Source organism: Pogona vitticeps, chromosome 5 (assembly GCF_051106095.1).
Source record: "Pogona vitticeps strain Pit_001003342236 chromosome 5, PviZW2.1, whole genome shotgun sequence".
In the NCBI taxonomy this organism is placed as follows: Eukaryota; Metazoa; Chordata; class Lepidosauria; order Squamata; family Agamidae; genus Pogona; species Pogona vitticeps.
Window position 1 is genome coordinate 15,369,013 of NC_135787.1, and position 22,197 is coordinate 15,391,209.

At 41.0% G+C, this 22,197-nt stretch overlaps 1 protein-coding gene across 1 annotated transcript in view; it reads left to right on the top strand.

Moving 5' to 3' along the window:
- Positions 1-22,197, top strand: part of MMRN1 (multimerin 1) — a 75,519-nt gene that overhangs the window by 17,889 nt on the left and 35,433 nt on the right. The window contains exon 3 of the mRNA XM_073001959.2: positions 5,221-5,327. Coding sequence (XP_072858060.2) covers positions 5,221-5,327 — 107 coding nt within the window. The remainder of the gene's footprint in view (positions 1-5,220; positions 5,328-22,197) is intronic.

Here is a 22,197-nt window from a genome sequence, read left to right on the forward strand (position 1 = left end):
CTGAAGATGCTGACCACAGAGACTGGTGAAACATCAGGAAGAACAACCTTCAGAACACGTCTGAAGAGCTCAAAAAACCCACAACAACCAACAAAACCTGAATTTGGGAGCAGGCTCTTGTGATGTCACAGAGGCAGGACCTTCATGTTGTCACAGTGGATGGTTTATTGTATAGCAATTACCAAATAGTGTGGGTAGGTGGGTGTAAGATGCTCTTGTGCACCAAAGGTTGGGACAAAGTAGCCTCCTTTTTAGCCCTGTGTAGACACCAGAAAATGTGTTGGATACTCACTTGCCTCTCTATCCTCACATCAATTGCTATTCTGTATGTGGAGGGACATAGAGTCTCTACAAATGATCTGGGACCCTGGAAAATTGGGTTCATGTTGCTCCAAGTGGCTCTCTCCTCAGTCCTCTCTTCATGGAGCTTTTAAAAAATATCTCATGGATACTTGGGGACAGAATCCACATATGATGACAAAGAACGCACATATGAAAGCAACACAGGGTGCAATAAATTCTGCCTTAGAATAATTAGAAATGTAAAAACCTAGGGTCAGCTGAGATGTGGCTGGACTTTGAGGGTTGAACTCAAGTACCATCTCCTTCTAATCCAATGGAAGCATGGTGAGATTTTTGCAAGCGTAGTGAGAATTTTGCAGGACTTTCCAGACCGGTTTCATTCATTTTGCTGTTTTCCACTAGGTGGCAGGTTTGCATACCTATTAAGACATGACTGATGTCTAGGAACAATTTAAAATCTAGTCCATCTCCTCTTATAAAACTCAAAACCTGTTCAATTTTCAAGTCCCTTCTGCACAGGCTGAGATATTATCCAACCGAGATTAAGAGGAGGGAAAAATTGATTCCAGAAACATTTTGTATTTGAAATGTGAATGGATGTGTTTTCTTGCAGCCTTTTTATTCTTTGAGACAAGTCCAGCAGCATTATTTAGAGTTAGTTCAAATTTTAACTTATCATATTGGGTATAATAGAATCTCAGTCCTTGGCAATCTGAACAGTATATTATTTCCTGCTAGACTGGATATATGGATGAGGAATTTAGATGATGACAAGGAAAATCTCTAAAATATTGAGCTAGTTAGTAGAGGACTTAACTATTTTTTGCTTACTCAATAGCAGATGGTAGCCAGCAACATGCAAAAAAGAGCATTAGCACTGTATTCAGGATGTTATTTCTTGCATATTATCTTAGTGAAAGGTCTTTGTGGGTTTTGGTTCCACTGTGGACTACTTTGGTTTGGGGTGAATATTCATACAAACATGAATTCCATGAGAAATTTAAACTTTATTTGGGTATTCACAATACGGTTAAACTGAACACATGAGGAAGGGTAAGTGCTTGGGAGTTGGAAATAGCAGTCTGGCTGGGCAGGTCTCTGCTGTGTAGATGGGTTCCCCATGCATTCCTGAATCCCCCAAAAATCAGGATCCATGCTGATTTCAAGATTCCAGAAACCACTGTTGAAAAAAGTAATTTTTCAAGCTGTATTCTTCAGCCAACTGTTCTATTTTCCAATAGACTGCCCTTCCCTCTTACTTTACCTGGCCAATTAATTCTCTCCTTTCAAACACAGTCAAATCTGATATCCTGTGTACTCTAGGGAGATGAACTATTGTTTGGCTAAATGCCAAAACATTAAGTGATTTAGGGTCATTTGTGTGTCTCACTGGAGACCGTAGGAAGGAACAAAGAGCCTGGGGTACTCACTCATGCTATATAGCAGTACTCTACAGATCCCTTGTGTTAAATCTGGCATTTGTGCAATAAGACAATACTGAGATTTTTTTAAAATGCCATCTGATTTAAAGTGGGGTAAAGGAAACTGACCGCATCAGTACCTTATAATGAAGATGCTGGCCCCAGAAGAGAAGGAAACGGACAGCTTCATTCTCCAAAGAACCTAAGAGTCTCCTGGGGCTTAACAGTCATTGAGGTGGTAGGAAGGGTCTCAGAGAGGTCACCAGGCTGGGGCAGCATGGAGCTATGTCCACGATGTTTTAGCATTTGTACACTCTCCTTCCTCCACTCCCCAGCTTAGTTACATTTGTACGACTGAGCGTGTTTGTGTGCATAGACGTCAGAACTTAACCTTAAGATTTTAGGGCCTGGTTTGCTCCTTGCCCCTTCCTTTGGTTCTTCCTTTTTGTTAGTATGGGGATATATTTCATAATAGCTGTTTCCTGTTTCTCTTTATCTTGTATTATCTGGGCTGCAGATGAGCAAACCATTCTGACACAAACAATTCTGTTGAGGCCATGTAACTCCACTCTGCCAAAGTTATAATCATTTGTGGTTTCTCATTTACCAGAAGGGTTTTTCCCTCTTCTCATTGAGATCCAAAAATGCAGAAATTCTGACAGGGACACAGGCAAGGGTCTGAAGGAATATCCCCAGAATGACAATGGGCATCTCGGGAGTCAATCTCAGGCACACACCAGCTCAGAGGAACCAATGCATATCCCTCGTATATTCTCTCCAATTAATCCGTTTTCCCTCCAGCAATGAGATTTTCGCCGAATTGCATGCTTCAGCAATCAGCCTCGCAAATTAAGCCTGTATTTACCTTCCTGTGACCAATCACACACCAAAACTATTTAAGATAACAGAGATTAGGGAATTCCCATGCTATGACACAGCGCATCTAAATATGAGGTCTAGTTTAACCCACAGTGACAATCCAGCATGCAGTTCATTACTGCCCCTAATTTGGTCATCATTCCTTCATGCACTGTCCTAATGCACAGAGAGAAGAGTAGAGTTTCTGATGGAACAGCCTAGTCTTATCGTAACATCCCCATGTATATTGGCTCCCTCTTGACTTTTGTACTTTGGTGGGAAGGTCTAAAGGGCAATTGCAAATTCAGCTGAACACATTTAGAATTCTCTTCTCTGCGAGGAACCGTGGATTGTGAGGTTCTTAATTACATGAGAGTTTTTAATGCATGTCGTTCAGAGCACTTGGGCATATGCTGTTGTTGCCTCACTGTGACAACCAGCTTAAGTAGATATTTATCACTAATAAATAGGTCACAGATATGAATACATTTTGGAAAGCAATCTTCATGTTAAAAACACGTTTGTAGCAAACCGGGAAGATTTCTATAGACATACTCAAGCAGAAGCTTTGAGTGGTTGTGCATCTTTTGGGACCCAATTTCAAATTCTTAATGGCACACATTTGTATAGCTGGTTATTCACGGTCATGCTGAAGCTGAAGACATAATATTAGCTACTTAAATATGAATATTTACCCAATTTTCTTTCAGCCCACAGAACTCCGGTGCATTCACCTACCTATACCAATGTTGGGAACAGCAATTCAAACAGAAACCTCTATTGAAAGAACTCCAAATATGATGACTTTTTATGTGATTTGCTTTTTAATTTAAATTGTCATTTCTCTCCTTGAGTTTTTAATGAGATCATTCTGCAATAAGAAGCCAGCGTCACCCCTTCCTGTGTCATTTCTCATGTTTTTTGCCCCTTGTTTCTATTGAATCATCTGCATCTCTTTGGAAAGAGAGAGACACAATCCCCTTTAGCAGTTGGTCCCAAGTGTTATAACACAACATACATTTTGCTGACTGTGCCCTATGAAAGGAAGAACTACAAGGAGTGTGTCCGGGTTTGAACATATTCTTGATAATGACCTCTTTGATGGAGTCCGGCAGTGTGGCAAGCATTGGCATTGCTCTAAGAAGCCCTGGGCACCACCAGTTTGATTTTTCACAATGCCCCTGCACAATACTGTTCTAGGGGCATGATAGGAAATTAAAATGGAACACCCAGCAGGAAAACTGACAGTAAACACTGGCCATTCATTATGCAAAGTTTATGGGCTCTTGAGAATCCCCTGGACTGCAAGGAGAACAAACCTATCAATTCTAAAGGAAATCAACCCTAAGTGCTCACTGGAAGGCCAGATCCTGAATCTGAGGCTCCAATACTTTGGACATCTCATGAGAAGAGAAGATTCCCTGGAAAAGACCCTGAAGTTCGGAAAGTGTGAAGGCAAGAGGAGAAGGGAACAGCAGAGGATGAGATGGCTAGACAGTGTCTGCGAAGCTACCAACATGAATTTGACACAACTCCAGGAGGCAGTGGAAGATAGGAGAGCCTGGCGTGCTCTGGTCCATGGGGTCACGAAGAGTCGGACACGACTAAACGACTAAACGACAACGACGAATTTAAAAGATTAAAAAGAAAAGCCTAGTGGGACAATGTCTGGGTACGAATCTTTGGAGGAAACTTCTTGATTGGTCTGTTCACATGTTTTTGAAGTGTTGACTTCTGTTAATTCTATCAGGTGTCATCCACGTACATCCAATTGATCCGTTTTCCCTCCAGCAATGAGATTTTCTAAGAATTGCATTCTTCAGCAATCAGCCTCTCAAATTAAACCTGTACAGTATTTACCTTCCTGTGACCAATCACCCACCAAAACTATTTGGTGTGTGACAGTCAAATTCTAGGTTCCAGTTTGGACTCTTGGACTTTTCTTTGATCCATGAACCTGCCTGGGGTGTTGAGATCTGCCTTGTGCACTGAGTCCATCTCCTCTTCTAAGAGAGGTGGGTGGCAACAGGGTCCTTCCAGTTCTACCACCCCATTGCAGGAATTGTCTCCCCAGAAACAATTTGCCTAGTGCCACTTTTGTCTTCCTTTGAGCACCTAGAATTCTTTTATTTGTCCGGACTTTTTAGTAGTTTGATGCGCGGCTGGTGGCCTTATGCAACCAATATAGAAAACCGCCAAACTTACTAGAAGCGCTGAGCAAGTAAAAGTTTTGCTTTTCCTCAGAAGAAATCAAAGGTAGCGCAGGCAAATGTGATCCTTTACTGATCTTTATTGCATCATATTTGTTGTGAATCGGCTGTGCAATTAATGTTCAATCATCTGTGTTCATAAGTCTCTCTGAGAGCAGCTAAGAAGTCTATAAAACAAATACACAGAGAAATAAATGCAACGGTCTCTCCTGCTAATTTCAGCGGTGCTCCTGAAGTCTTTATTTGCACTAGCTTTGACATGAGGCTGTTCTGTGAAAAGCATTCACTTCTGGTCTTGCCCAGGATACAATCAATAGACTTCAAAAAAATAATCCCTCTGTGGCCTATTACTGATGTATCATCCTGTATCATGTCCATTCATCTGAGACAGACCCCTACTAACATTGGCTTTCCAAATCACCTTGTAGCTCCCAGTCAAGGACTCAACAAGCTTACAGGATCAAACATATGATAGTGACATCACTGGAATGGAAGTGCTGTCCTGGATACAGTGGAGCAACGTGCCAGCCCAAAGGTAGGAGGAATGGAAATATTAAGCCTTTCAAATGAATATTCTGAATCTGCCTACAAAATGGCTGCAATGGAAGCCATGTGTGATAGCTGGTAATGGAGGTCCTCCTAGATCAGAGCTAGGCAGATCTAAGGCTTATAGGATTTCTTGTATTTTCTACTGGAACCCCTGCGGTCCACCAACTGCAGGTAAAGGAACATAGTTGCTCAGGAAGGCAGACATTGTGTTTTAGCCTTGGTTAATAATCCTAATCCTAATTTTAGAACTGCAGATCTGGAATGCACCCTATGGATTATCGATTCAAGCCTCTTTTAATTAACATTGAAAGCCCTGATTTTAGAGAAGCAATGTAATATAGTGGTTAGTTACATGCCGGATTTAGGATTAGAACAGTGAAACCTAAATTCAAATCAGATCTGTAAGTGCCAGAAATAAAGTAAGGTGATTGTCACCTATTTATGCTACAGGTCAATGGTTGAAAATAGGATGAATTCCTTCTCAAGTAGGTATAAAGATATACCAGAAGAACAAAGAAAAATACAATAGACTAAGGAGCATGTTAAGAACCAAACCAAACCAAGCCCAGTTCTACCCAATTTTATCTACTTGATTGTTTGTGGGTTTCATTTGGTTTCTTTTTTTGGAGATTCTAGAATCTGGATTTTTTTTTTTAGAGTAGTGAGTATTGGGGAAAGAAACAATGGTTGCATAATATCATGGTGACGTCATCTCAGGCACTCTTGAGTATCTGCCTTTGGCCAACTGCAACAGTTCAAGTAAATGGAAAGACTAAGAACTGAAGAAAGAAGGCTTTGCTGTGTCAACTGAATGAGCAATGCTGTTAACAGTCCAGAAACATATACTATGGAGTGGGCAAAACTGAAAGCAGTGCATTGTATGATTTGGGCCAATTTAAAGCAGTGGTTCCACACCCTGGGTCCCTAAATGTTCCTTGGGACATCCAGAGACCTTCACCACTAGGTGTGCCAAGATTTCTGGGAGTTGTAGTCCAAGAACATTGGGGAACTCAAGGCTGGTGACCACCGTATTAAAGCAACTTGGATGAATGGGTTAAAGATCTTTGTGGACGGTTGTGTGCAGCTTCTACTGACCTTGATCTGGAATGAGAGGTGGAGCGAACTTCTATGAAAAACATGTTTTCACTGCTGGGAGAATGGGCTAGAGAGCATAAAACTACGTTTGAAGGATATTTATTTATTTAGCCTTAAATTGACTAATTCTGCCATTTTAAATAAATAAATAATCTTCATTGCTTTCCAGGCTACAGCCTTAAGGGGCTCACCATAAATAGCACCAAATTTTTTAAAAAATATGTGTCTCTATATTTGTTTTTTTGCTTCCACTGGAAGTGGCTGGAGATCCTGGAGTTTCCAGCCCAAGACTGTAATTGTTCTAAGCATTAGTGAACAGCATGAAACCTGGCTGATTCTGAAAAATATTCTCTGACAAATCGGCCAGAGCCAGGGAGTGAATCTGGCAATGAATTAATCTTCAGCATAGCTAGGATACTGGTTATTCAACTCTGGCAGAGAAAACTGCCTAGTTCAAGGCATCATTTCATAAAGTAATTACTCAGAGATATTAAATCATGGCCTCCTGAATGCCTCTTGTTTAAAAATTAATTCACCTATAGTAGTTTGACCTGCCTGACTTTTTAAGGTATGCTGTCTCCGAATATATTCCAGCCAGAGGGCATACGTTTAGCCACTCAATCCTATTCCCATTGAAGTCAAAGGAAATTTATATCCCAGGTTTCATTTGGATTAAGATTGAGGCAGATGGCAAAATGCCACATGGTTGATTGTACCAGCCACATGTAAAACATCCTTTATTTGAGAGGAGTCCTGTATTTTTTACAATTGCCCCAGTGATCAAATGCATGGCAAATGAGCTACAGTTTAACAGGCATATGACTGCTATCGCTTGCTTCTGGTCCTGTACAAGCTCCCCTTGAAAAATAAGATATGGCACCCACATACATATTTTAAATGGATGAATATTACAAGAAATGCCATTAGCTGCGGTAGGGAACTCAATCACTGGCAGTAGGGAAGAGACTGTGATTAAAAATTTATGTACAGAAATGTAGAGAAGTCACTGCTGTTCGCGTTCAAGAGCGGAAAGTCTTAATATTGGAAGTAGCAGAATCCCCCGTGGAAACAAGAGTGTCTCTCACACATGAAGGAGAGGAGACAGACGTTTAGGATAAACAAAAGCCAGCTCTGTTCATTCACTGTGGTTTTATCTCCAAAATCCCAGCCACGATGTGTCTGAAAACATTTTAAAGGTTTTTTTATAGTCACTGTGTTTTTTAAAAAATTATAAAACAGATAAACAGAAGGATGACTAATGTGAATGGAGTAGGTTAAAATGTACGTCGGATTGGATACCATGTTCCATGAGCACTTCCTGTAGTGGCCCAAGTTGTCCTAATTCCTGAGGCATGGAGGAAAAGGTTGCTGTCACCCCACTCCTCGCTCATTACAGCTGCTCACCCTCTGTGGAGAGTAGCAATGTAGTAATGCAGTTCATAACATTTTCTACAGTGCCAGCAAGAGCCCAAAGGCTTTGCTCTGAGGGACCTTTTCTTAGAGCCAGGCATTGCATTCCTCAGGATACCACAAGGTATCCTGAGGAAGGAGCCCTCAGAGGCAACGCATTTGGGCTCTGGCTCAAATGAGGCTCTACAGAACAGTGGCAATGGGAGTCATGCCAGGAACCAAAATGGTGTACTCGTCATGCCTTACTTCGGAGGATAAAGCTGAGGATGACCTACCTCAGCAGGAGAAGATGAGAAAAAGGCTAGATCTTTCAGCAGCCTGTGGAAGTTCCAGTCCTTGCCAGAGAATACCCATCTCTCCTGGAGATTATGATAGCACGTGTGACTCCAGATATGAGAACAAGAGGCAGCACGGATCTTCTCAATGTCAGACACAGGCAGCAAATAACAAATTAGAGCCAGATGAAGAAAGGAGGACTCCCAAGCCAAGATAAATACCAGTGCTCCAATTCAATCCCAGATTTCTGGAAGCAGCCTTTGTAATCACATTCTGCTCTATCCTTCCATGTATTGCATTGGCCCAAATTTCCTTTTTTGAGTTAGACATTTGTAGCTTTGCTCCTCTTTGCTTCCCTTTTGGTCCTGTTGGATCAGTATGTATGTGATATACAGCTTGACTACTGACACTTATCTTTGATTCTGTTCTTGCATGTTCCTTGAACCTTGGTTCTGAGTATTTTATGGTTGACCTGAACTGAGTCTTGACTTCCTCTTAGTCCTGTTTATAGATACAGTAGGACTGCTGTATCTCTGGGTGATTGATTCCAACCTTCCCGGCATGGATGTCAAAAATGCTGAAGTATCAAATGCTATACATTGCATGGTCTTGGGCTCTTTCTAGTGGCCAGGTTTGGTAAATACACCCTGAAATTACATATTCCCATGTTATGCAAAAGAAATGGAGAGGGGAGCGATTTCTGCTTTCCCCCTCCATTTTCTTTGCAAAATATGGCGGGGGAAAGCTGCTTTTTGCAATGAAAATGGAGGCAGAAAGCAGAAATCGCTTTCCCCCTCCATTTTCTTTGCAAAATATGGCGGGGGAAAGCTGCTTTTTGCAATGAAAATGGAGGCAGAAAGCAGAAATCGCTTTCCCCCTCCATTTTCTTTGCAAAACGTCAAGGGGGAAACTGCTTTTTTGCAACAAAAATATAGATGGAAAGTAGGAATCATTTCCCCCCCCCATTTTTTTTTTTTTTGCAAAACATGTAGGGGGAAAGCAGGGATCAAAGCGCTTTGATCCCTCCCCCCCTTACTTCCAAGTATAAAATGACCCTCAGTTTTTCTTTTAATTATTTTAGGAAAATGTGTCATTTTATACACGGAAAAATATGGTATTTCTAGTTTTTTTTATATATAGTATTTTCAGGAAGTGGATAAGTGAATCAGCAGATAGTGATCCTGCGGATAGGGGGTCATACTGTATTTACTTCCTTAGAACATGACAACACTTCACCAGTTCTGGTGTTGTATTACATGAATTAGCTAATTTTGTGTAAATGAAGGACTAGAGATATAAATCTCAATTTGATCAGTCTTTGCAGGTTAAATGGAACAGCACATGATTTTTTCCCCATCCCTATAACATAGCAAGATTTTCTGAAGTTAGTCTCAGAGAGATTTTGCAATTTCATTGATACAATTTTTTCCTGCACATTTTCTATAAATGCACAAACGTTAAAGTTGTGATAATTTGTGCCTTGTTACATGGATGGTTGAAAGTAGTAAGATCAAATGGATTGTTTGTGCCTTTTTGATCCAGCTTATTTGACCTTTTGATCAATGAGCTCATCCATTTATGTCTTCTGTGTGGATGCTGAACTACTAAGGATGCACAGTAGGACCATTGTATGTGTGGGATCAGTACCTGTGGTTGCAGATATCTACTGCCTGAAAATATTAAACAACATGCCCCCCCAGAAATAGATATTTACAGGGTGTATTACCAGAACTGGCCAGTAGAGGGAACCAGAGACTATGCTATATACAGGGATGCATATCCGTGGGTTTTCAGCATCCACACGGGGAGGGGCTCAGAAACTATCCCTCACGGATACACTGTTCCTACTGTAATGCATGCTCACTAAGTTTCTTGTCATTGATTAAAAGTGGAATATTGTTTCATCAAGACACCTGCTGAAAAAGAGATCAGCTGCTGCCAGTTTTTTGCTCCTGCTCCTGTCTGAGTGTACAGACCAGGACTCCCCCGCCCCCCATTAGCAACTTTAATGTTCACACATGCCCGCATCCGAAAGTTTTTCTTCACAGAAAGAATGCTTCTGCAATATGGATAGATCAGCTGTTGTCTTTGTGTGCTGAAAGCAATCATGGTGGGTGGCAGGATTAGTGCGCAGCCCTCATGTCATGCTAATGACTCAGTAGGGTAGTATGAAAGCTTAAACACGACAATTAGAGGGAAAGCATGAATACACATAATACATATATGAAATGATGTCTATACAGTTCTATATGGTTAACTTTAAGAACTCATCCAGGTTCCCTTACAAATGGGCCTGTTTTTGTTCTTACTTTCAGTCTTAACTGTTGCTGAGAAAAAACTATAGTTATAGTCGTTTCCCAGTAGATGGCTGTGCAGTGTTCGCAATAAAAAGAGAGACCACCTGTGGTATATAGAGCAGCACAGAAAGGAGAAAGAAAAAAAACACCTATACTAATTCCAGTGGGGCTTTGCTACAAGCTGTATGTTTGCTTTCTGTTATAAGTTCCTGTTATGTGAAAACAAAGAAAATGTGAAATCATCAGTTTTTCCGACACATTTTTTTTTTGGTGCACGATCCAGCCAAAGTTTAAATGGAATGCATTTGAAGCCCACGGGTTTCAATAGACTGTGTCCTTAAACCAACAGGCCCTAAACATATAGCACTTTAGATTAGAGATGGGGATATTCGTATACAAATACGAATATCTCCTCACAGGTGGAAATAACAAGAGTCCGGCCCCATGGGGCTGGACTTTCCATCCACTCATGATTTTGCCACTGCCACTGGCTCCATGGAGGCTTCCTATCACGCTGTTGCCCACAATCGATTAGCCAGTCCTGGCAGGAGGCGGGATGACAAGCCTCTCTGCTAGGTCGGAGAGTAGCTAATCTTTTGCTGAGAACAGCGCATTAGGAAGCCTCTGCGGACAGTCCAGCGAAATTGTGAGTGGACAGTTATTTCCACCTGTGCGGGGATATTTGTATTCATGTACAAATACGAATACCCCCATCTCTGCTTTGGATCATGACTGGGCTGGTCCTATCATTGGGCAATATGATGCAAGCATCCCAGGAGACAGAGCAGCAGCACTCCAGAGGTTCAACTTGAATCCATTCCCTCAGCCATTCCCTTTTTTTTGGAGGACAGAGCTCTATGTGCACCTGTCCTGCCCCCCTGTATTTAGCCTACCTTCCTCAGGTATGGTGAAGGAGCCTATCCCATTGGCAGTCTTGAAGTCAGATGCCAACCTAGTCATATGTGCATGGAAAAGAGAAAGCACCATCTTATCTTTTACTTTCGCAAACAAGATGCCTTGAGCTGGGTCCCCGGATCATGTTGTAGGTGGATTTTGACCCTAGACCAGAAGCCAGCCAATTCCAGGTCAGGCATGCGGAGTTGGTCAGGCCCAAAACCAGACCTCAGGATACTCCCTGGAATTCAAGGCTCACAAAGTCAGCAGGAGGTTGAAGCATCAAAAGCTGAATACGTTTTGCTTCTCAAGCTAGGATGGGATTAAGCCAATGGTGAGCCATGAGTTTTTGTTCCATAGTAAACCCTGTATTCTTCACCATCTCATATACATATATAATATTGTATTTGCGTGTGCATTTGTGCACATACCGCACGCAGACACTTAAACAGAAAATAGTGTCATGCAGAGCTTCAGGGTAATAAATCAGAAACAATGCTGTTAGCTGTAATTGGTTATTTTTCAGGCTAATGAGGAAGGAATGAACTTACATTTCAAAATTAATGCAATGAGTAGGAACAGCATTGCTTCCTCAATATAATAAATAACATATCCTAAGTACTTTCAGAAGTTACTTTTTAAATAAAAGAAAAAAGATGTTTTATCGTACGTGTAACTACAGCAGCAAGAATTTTATATGCCAAATACTGGGGGGAAAAGAGGAGACTCCAGTCCAGGAGTTAATAGAAAAAAAATTCTCAAAGCAGCAGAGATGGATATTTTAACGGAAGTATTAGAAGACAAAGAAATTGTTGAGGCTAGAAAAACTGGGGACCTTTGTATAATTGGATGAGTGATGAGAACATGAATGAGTTAAAATTATAAGAAAGAAGATATAAGATATAATTGTAGATCTTAAGAGCTTAGAAAAAATTGGCAAGATTAGTGTGAAGTAAGCTTAGTAAGAAAGCATATTGGTAAAAGTAGTAATGATACATATTGTTCTCTACTACATTCTGTATTTTTTTTTATTTACCCCAGTACCTTGTTCCAAATTCCCTTCCTTATGATCTTCCCTGACCCAATGGAAAACAATTTTTAAAAAAAAGAAGTTACTTTTAAAATAACATTTCAAGGCATTTGTAGAAGTGTTTGGCCATTTAATGACATTTTCTTATGAATTCTAAAGTTGTAGGGGTTTTTTTTTAAAGTAATGGGAAGTAATAAATAGTACCAAAATTAAAACAGCAAGTTACTTTTTAAACACTGTAGTAAGTAATGGCAGCCAGTTACTTTAAAAAATAACTTCCCACTCTGATGTTTTTTTATATATATAACAACAATTCTAGCTGGGGCAACATTGTCTGCAAACCTACAATTTTCTTCTTGTTATTTTACATGTGCTGTCTTGTGAGAAATAGGTCCACCTTGTTTGTGACTTGCTAGCATAAGCCACCTTGGAAATAAAGGGCAGATTTGGAAGGCATTAAATGAACGAATGTGTATCTTCTCATGCAGAATGCAGCTGCAAAGGATTGTCAAGTAGTTTATGTTTGGGAGAGTAAGACGAACGGATCAGTCCCACATGCTGCATGAACCAACTGTGTACCCCAGAATACTCTGCTAGCCCAGATTCTTTTGCAGCATGTGGAAAGTTCTTTGGCAAATATATATTAGTTGTACCGCAGACGATTTGACGATGGATACATTTTAGCCTTGTGAGGCAGTGGTTAAACTGCAGTACTGCAGCCAAAACTCTTGCTCACAACCTGGGTTCAATCCCAGGTTGCCAGCTCAAGGTTCACTAAACCTTCTAGCCTTCTGAAGTCAATACATGGACCCAGCTCACTGATAAGGCAATGTGTATCCTGCACCACTCCATAGGACTTATAGCACACCTGAGGGTGCTATAAGTGCTATGGAGTGGTATATAAGCAGCATGCTTTGCTTTTTTGCTTTCCCTAAAGGTAGAAAGTTAAAAAACCACAGCTCTAAACCATGTTGGGCATCAGGAGGCCCTATTGCTACATCAGGTCTTCTGTCCCCGGAGACAGATAACTGAGATGAGGATGGGATTTGTTCTAATTTGTTCTCTGTAGTTCATAAATCTTGTTTCTCATGACGAGCCCAATCTGACATTGCAATCTTTTGTTGAAAAGTTGCCATTCTTGTTTTGTTTTGTTTTAAATTCTTATTTGGTATAATTCTTTATAACACCCTGGTGCTGTTCATAAAAGGACAGAGAAATTATTCCTCATTTATTTTAGAGAGGGCTTCCCATACCATTCAGGATGTACAGCTCCCAAAAAGGCTGTTTATAAGATTACAAACATGCGAAGATCCTATTGAACACACACAACAACGGCCGCTCGTGCTTTTTAAGCAACAGTCACATTGGAATAAATGCTGCTTCTGTATTTTGTTGTTGTTGTTGTTGTTGTTGCCTTCTCCATGGGTGTAACCCTATTGAGATGCTTTGTGTTGTGATCTTGTACCTACTGGTAGTAACTGCGGTGGTGGCAATAACAGTTTGGGTAGGGTATGGTTTCAAAGGTTTATAACATCCAAGGCCACAAAGCAGCCTATTTTAATTGAAGATGCTGTGGACTGAGGCTGAGATCTTCTACATGAGCAACATGGCCCAAATCCAATTGCCAGTCACAACTAGAGTAGACCTATAGAGGCAAGAACTTTGCATGAATTATGTAAGTTCCAACAAATGTGCAGGTGTATTGTAATTGGAATGGAGAACTGGATTTAGACAAACGTTTAGGAAATGTGTGCCCCATGGGCTATAGAGAGCTCCCAGAACCCCCCAGCAAAACTCGATAGCCTCTCTTTGCACCTCCCATAACGTGAAAAAGTAGCTATTAAAATGGCTAAACACATCCTCAGGGCACGTCCAAATGAAGGAAGTTGGAGTGGTCTGGTTTGCACTTAAAAGGTTCTTATCTTTAGGGCAATCCATTTCATCTCTCACTTGAGTGATCCTTGTGGTCACACGGATCAATAATTCTTCTCTTTTTGATAAGGGTCCAGACAATTATTTGGATCGCTCTGATTTGTCCCCTTTTTGATTAATGACAGTCCCTTCCTGCTCCTTTCCCCACCTTTTCCTGCAGCCATCTTCAGTGGGCCACCATGACTTTCATTTTTCCTCTTTTGTTAAATAAAGTGACATAGTGAAACAGCAATGCATCTACCTAGCTTGGTTCACATAATACCACCAGTGTATCTCATTTATCTAGAATAGTGCTGGATCAATAGGAAAAAAAAATTAGAAAAATATTTTAAGTAATAGAGTAGACTAAAATAGAGGAGAGCATTTCCTCTGTCATTCCTTTCAATTCCACAACTTACCGAATAGGTCACAGGCTTGTCACCTCACAATGCCCTCAGCTCTAAAGGAGCAGGAGAACTCTAAAACGGGGTAGAATGGATTGCTCTGAGTCAAAACACAGATACTATAATTTGATTTGAACCAAAAAGCACCAAACCCAATCCAAATGGTGAGCTATATGCCCATCTGGATGTTTCTTCAGAAGCTTCAAAGTAGGACCCTTTCTGGCCCATTCTGCCTTCAGGCCTATTTTAGGCCTGGCAGACCTTCTGATCTGAAAATGATCAGAAGTCACTTCTGGTTTTTAAAAAGTGACTTTGCTAGATATAAAATAGGTCCAAAGGTGGTAGCCAGTTGCTAGATGATTCTGAGGAAGCAGTTGACCATTTTCAAGGCAAAAAGTTATGGGGATTTGCTGGATGTTGAAAATGAAACGTGGGTTCAGTCCTTCAGGGCCCCAAGGGGGTTGGTGTGACCCATCAAAACCTGAAAATTACCCATCCCTCACTAAAGCTCTTCCATCACTGAGTTGGAATTCATGCTTAAAGTGCATGCTCTGGTCAAATTTTTCCATCTCAAAGGTGGTAAACTTGTAACACCAGCTTTAAAAGTTTTTTCAGGGAGGGTCATCTCTCAAATGCTCTATGGCATTGAGATCTGGGGTGTAAATCAGAACAACCTACACCATCTTGAAGTAGGACAGAACAAATTTCTGAGACACATCCTCGCGGTACCCCAGGGGACCCCAGCAGCTTTTCTCAGAACAGAGACAGGTATGGTGTCCATTAAAGCTAGGGCAACGCTAGCTATACTCGGTTATTATAAGAGGGTGATGGATATGCCCGACCACCGTCTACCTAAACGTTGCATGGTAGAGCAATGGAAGAGTGGCGGCTGGGCAACCTCAGTTCAAGCCCTACTAAAATCTATATCCCTCTCTACAGATATTTTTGTTTTTTTCTGGTGTTAAAAGAATGTTGAGGGACTGGCTCTACAAATTGGATAATGACCAGGACTTATCCTCAATCCACTCTTCAAATTTCTCTCAGTGGTACCATCTGTTGAAAACAAACCACTCAAGGGTGCAATATTTACAAACACTTACTTTTCCCTCCTTGAGAACCGCATTCACAGAACTCCGTTATCAAACCATGCCAACTGCTGTCTTAGATGGCAGGTACATGAATGTACCTAAGCATCTGAGGCTGTGTATTTGCGGAGCAGGTGAGATAGAGGATGTTGTCCACTATTTACTTAATTGCCAGCTCTATCAAAACCCCAGAAAAAAATTTCTGGGTAACATTTTGGCTGCTCTACAGGTCGAAAGCCCCCAAACAAAGGTGGTCAGGTTGCTTTTGGATTGTGACCCATATATCACTTACAGAACAGCACTGTTAGCAAAAGCGGCCAGAAACATTCACGCTAATTCCCTGAGAGCCATTGCAATCAATTGTGCTGGAGACTCCCAGATATGAACAGTCTCTTATTATTTTATATCTCTGTGTTTTTATTCTGATTTTATTCGATTATATTTGTATTTTAAACAATTGTGACGGCTTTTAGCTAATACAATAAACTTAAACTTGGAATGTTGGGAAAATAGGAAGCATTAAATCAACAGACATAAGATTATAAATGTAAACACATCATGGAGTTGTGATTGGCCACTGCTTTCTCACAAGCATGTACACACTGGCTAAACCATGCTTGTCTCTGCATATTGTGTGACATGGCCCACCTTTAAATTGTGAACTGAGCTCTTGTAAAGAAAAAGTAGAAGCTGAAAGGAAGGTTGGGGGGTTATGAAATCCACAATATATCTAGGAAGCTGAGCAGTTTGTTGATTTAATGAGAAGGATATTAGATTTGATTGACTGTCTAGAGGAGAAAATGCCATCAGGCCGGCAGCAAATATATTTGGGAACAAAAGAATAGGAAGTGAAAGAATAAAAGGACGTCCATCAGGAAGTCCTTTATCAAAGGAAGGTAACTGATTCTACCTCCCCCTCCCCATCATAGATTATATCGTCACACTGCCACCTGATAAATCCTATGTAATTAATTGGGATGAATGCAAGTATTTAACTCCCGTTGACAGCTGCAGCCATATGAAGATAACCACAGCTGATGAAAATGTGAACAGAGCTTTCAGCTTATATTGTAGCTTTCTCTGCCGTGATAATAAGCTTTAAGGACAGGTAGATCTCACACACCCGTGTGGAGCACCTAATTGTTGCTTACTTTAATTACAGCATGTAAAACTGATTTGTGTCACCTTTCAGCACAGTATCTTTCTCGTGACAGTTTTTGATGTAGTTTGGATACTGTCATTCTGTCTGCCAGACGGAACACAGAAGGGACATATATCCTATATCGTGAGTCTTTAAAAAAAAAAAAAAGTCTGACAATCAGCTGCTCGGTTATCCTTCTCCAAGGTATCTCCTTCAATAAGTGTCTGTGGCAGATCAGCTTCAAATTCTGCGATCAACTCGACCATTTTGTTGTCACCAAAGGCTGAAGGAAATGATAAGGGAATAGTATATGGTGGTTGATACAACCGTGAGACACTGCCTAATTGCATGATATTGACACAGAATGGGAAGAGCATTTTTGTAAGATTTGCAGTGTATCTCCTCCCTTCAGTGTAGAAGGATTGACTGTAACTAGTCAGGGCACTGTCTGGGGCCATATTGATGGAGCAAATAAGGCAGAAAGGAAGGAGAGGCAATGCTTCTCCTGGAGCAACATTCATTCAGTACAACACATAGTTTACTATCAAAGAGCCCCATATTCCATTTATAGGATATTGACAGTTAAAAGCATCTTATTTCCCAGGGCTTAGAAAGATGATGAATCAAGAACATTAAAAAGCATTCAACATTTCAATTGATGACCATGGGGAAAGAGGTGGAGATGCAGAGCATGTGAGTCCAGGCTCCATTGAGAGCAACCTGAAACTAGGACCACCTTTACACTCAAAGCAAAAATACTGATTGAATCAAAGGTTTATATAACATATTTGGTACTGCTTGATCTTTCAGGTTATAAAGAGACCAGATTCTAGAACTGGGTCCTGTTATTATACAGACTTTTCTGCACAGAATAGCTTTAGGAGTTAGAAATCATGTCAACCAAGCAACAAACCTCGGCTCCTGCTTTTCTTTCTTCTTGGCAACCCTGTGACCCCCCGAGGCATTTATCTGCAAATAGCAGCAACCCCAGTGGATCTGTTGAAACCAAGATAAGAAGGGGGGAAAGAGAGAGTCAAACTATTTTCCTTAATCCTTTTGTACTTAAAGAAAGGTTTTTCATTTAAATTCAGTTTAAGGTCAGAGCTGAGAACCATGCTGTTTTTTCTTTCTCTCTCTCTCTGTTTCCTCCTACCCCAACGGCTAGGCTCCTATTTAGTCATATTTTAATACAGGAATGTTGTGTTGCTATGTAAACCAGGCATGCACACCTTGTGACCCGCTAAGCCAAATGCGGCCCATCCACCATAAATGGTAGCTCCCTGGAGGCTGGAGGAAACTTCTGGTTTTTGTTGTTGCTTGAGAATGCAAAAAGCAAAACAAAGATGGGGAGGGATTATCACGCTTCAGGCAAATTACAACACAGCTACGGTGGGCTGGGTTGGTCAAAGCGCAGGCCATGTGCCATTCGATGTAAACAGTGGCATTTCTAAGAGAGAAAAGGTGTGGTAACAAGGATTTTTCCCACTGTTTTTTTCTGCTGGGCAGCTGGGAATGTCTCTCTCTCTCTCTCTCTCTCTCTCTCTCTCTCTCTCTCTCTCTCTCTCTCTCTCTCTCTCTCTCTGGGGAAGTCACAGCATGGCGGGATTTGGGGAATTATGAGAACAAAAAAAATTAGCACATACTAAAACGTAGTATGTGCTGAAATTGTGAGGAGTCAAGTGCAAACATGTATAGTCATAGAACTGTGATTCATAAAATGATGTTATTGTTTGTGTACTCATTGTGACTGTTGGGCTATTTGCATCGTCGAGAAGAACTTAAGAGGCCAAAAATATAACACAACAGAACCAAATAAAATTGGGAATACTGATGGTTAGATGTTGCCAAGATCTTGATGGCAGTGTAACCAAGAAAGGAGAGTATGAAGGCATCTGTGTTTATCCCAAGTATGGGATCCACCCCTGGAACAGAGCAAGAGAATGACACAAAGAATCCCAGCCTACAGAGTAAATCCTAATTGAAACCTAGCCCATGGAGGCCTCTGGGTCACCCTTCCCCGAAGCCATATCCTTCCCCAAGGCCTGACCCACAAAGCTGGCTACTCTCATTTGGTGCCAACAAGTGACAGCTGAGTTCAGAATAATCCACTCCTTCCCTCACTTCTCAGTGTGGGAATTCTGGGTATGCCTCAATGGCAACTTAAACCTACACACCAAGTGCACATCACTGCTGTCCACTGTTAGGACTTATGGGGAGGTCTCCATTTTTGTAGAGGAGACCTAACAGAGGGCACTATGGCAGGGGTCACTTAAGCCTGACGGGGACCCCTGGTTCACTTTCTCCGATCCCTGAATATTCACAAAGTGCCACTACAAGGTCCTCTCAACAATTACTGATATATTGGCTGAAATCCTGTTGCTTGGTTCAGTTAATTGCAGCAATATAATATGCACACATACATGTGAACCCATTTCTATAATGTAGAAAACACAGCTGGTATGTTGCTTACTGTACTATAGAATTCCTGCTGCTCACACTTTCTGGGAAGTGTGTCTCTTAAGAGATCAACACAGAGTATGCTCAAGTATCTGGAGTGCAATTTTGTTTCTCCATTATTAAAAATGATACGGTTCTCTTGCATGTCCCTCGGGTAACCTCTCAAGATAGATTTAATTATTCCTCATTCTTATCTAGAGTACAGCGTGATATTATTAGTGATGGGCAAACTCCCAGTGGCCCGATTCAAAATGGGCTTGGGTAAAATTATATATTCTCAAAATTGCTGGATAAATTATAGAAAGTAAATCACTGAATTGGGCCCCCATTGTAGTCTTGGCAATATTATTGGTAGGATCAGCTGAGTTTTAGCTAAATTTTAGACATGCCACCAGGTGCCTGTTCAAGTTCCCCCAGACTCCAAATTTCCATTTTGTCAAAAGAATAAGTCTCTAGCTCTTACGAAAACACAGGTATAATGCAAAACATTTACGTAGTCTCTCTTTTAGCTGATTGTTTTCAGAGAAATTAGGATTTCAACATGATTAGCCAACGAATGAAACCATTTGCAATTTGTCAGGATCTTGCAGCTTTATAAACTGAGACACATCTTCCCCCAATTCACAGATGCATATTGCAAGAAAGCCTGGCCATAGTTAGTTTGCATGCAGCTGAAATCTGTCTGCAAGCAGTGCATAAAATGTAGCGAAGTCATAGGAATCAATGCTGGTTGGGAGATTATGGTTTTCCAAGCTATGATATTACACATTTTACTGGAATTTCAGAAAAATCAAGCTGCATTACATTTCCCCAAGCTTTTGTGAACTTACTTGGGAGCCGAGCTAGGTGCTTCCTAGGGGGAGGGAAATGTTGGGAAATAAAGAGGAGGATGACAATAAACTATGACAATAAACTTTGCATAATAGTATTATTGCTAATAGTAGGCTTACTGAGTTTACATTTGTTGTGGGTCTTACATTTCTTGAAAGAGGTTTCAGACAGTGGCAAGGAAATGACAGTGTCTTTTCTGAAGAACTCATTCTATATATATTTGTCTTGGGAATATGATGAGGTTCTTTAAACTGTTCACTTGGATATATGTACTACTGCTAAGTGGGTTTTACACCTGACTGCATGTGTATAGACAACCGATATACTTCTATTCAGTAGATAGCAGAGAAAGGCAAAGTTACTTCCTTGAAGGACAGTTCCCACAATCCACCAGCGAAGAACGCATGAACATTGGAAACAAATTAAAAGCAAGCTTTTTTCTAATTTGCCAATATCATGAAGGGGCTTATGAAGACAGTCACTTCACAATACTGGCAAATTAAATGCTTCCTTGGCTCTGTGAAGGGGTTAAGAAAGGGTAAAACCAAATGTTTAGGTGTGTATGAGAACTGCATCACTTGGGGGGAAAAAAGCATTCGGTATTGTATTACAAATTAGATAGGCATATTAAGATTGCACCAAATGGCATGCCAGACTTTCTAGCAATCCTGTTTAGCCCACTCCAGCCCACTCCAATTGCCACATGTAGACAAGCCGTATGTTCACTTTAATAGGCTCCTTGTGAGATAGTAGACATGGTGGTGGGGACATGGAGAGGAGAAAAGGGGAGCCTTCAACTGGATCTTATCAAGGAGCAAAAACTTAAATCAGCCCTTCTGTACATCCCAGGTCTCCAGTGTGGATCACTTTCCTTTTGAGTGAGGTGATATGTAGCTGCAGCCCACGTCTTACAGTAGCATGGAGTTTGACAGCAGTGGTACTGGGAGTAAAATTTCCAATTGCTGTTCCTTCTCTCTTATGTAGAGACAGAATAAAAATACTTGCTGGGTGTGTCTTTTAGCTAGTTCTGGACAATGCACTTTAAGAAGGATGGCCATAAACTGGAGCAGGTTCAGAAGAGGTCAACAAGGATGATGAGGGGGCTGGAAACCAAGCCCTGTGAGGAAAGACAAAAAGAACTGGGCAAGTTTAGCCTTGAGAAAAGAAGACTGGGATGAGATATGAGAGCCCTTTTCAAATACTTGAAAGGTATTCAGACAGAGGGGGGGGGCAGGATCTGTTCTTGATCACTCCAGAGTGCAGGACACATAATAATGGTCTGAAGCTACAGGAGACCAGGCTGAATATCATGAGAAATGTCTTAACTATTAGAGCAGTACGGCAATGGAACCAATTACCTTAGGAGATAGTAAGTGCTCCAAAAGTGGAGTTATTCAAGAAGCTTGATAACCATGTGTTATATCTGCTTTAATTTGGATTCCTGCATTGGCCAGGAGGTTGGACTCAATGGCCTTATAAGTCTCCTCCAACTAAAGTATTATTTGATTCTAAGATTCTATTTGCAGAGAGCACAAAACTATGGGGTTTCAAGATTTATCTCATGGCATTTCCACATCTCTGGAATGAGGCTAATGTTTTCCATGGTTGTGAACTACCTGTGCGCTTTTCCCTTAAATATTGCCTGGCTTCCAGACCTCAATTCTTCCATTTGAATTGTGGAATAGGAGGCCTACTTCAGGTTTATATTTAGACTTCTGCAAGGCAGCAGCACATAATGAAATAATGTACCACTTCCTGACATAAATGCTAGTTAGCAAAGCCTGCGTGTTGCCTGAATCCAGCCATTAAGTTTTGAGAGACAACACAGCCGAGGGCTTAGGTTAGGAGAAATTCAATCCTTCCCTTACTGCCCCCCAAATCTCAGCAAAGTTCTTTGCATGTGCTTTGGATTTTCAGCCAGTCACTCAGAAATCCTTTGAGCTTTAAGAAAGGGCAAAGTTGAAATCCAGATCTGAACCTTGCACGCTTTCGCAGCATCCCTAATACGAACCCATTACCTGGATT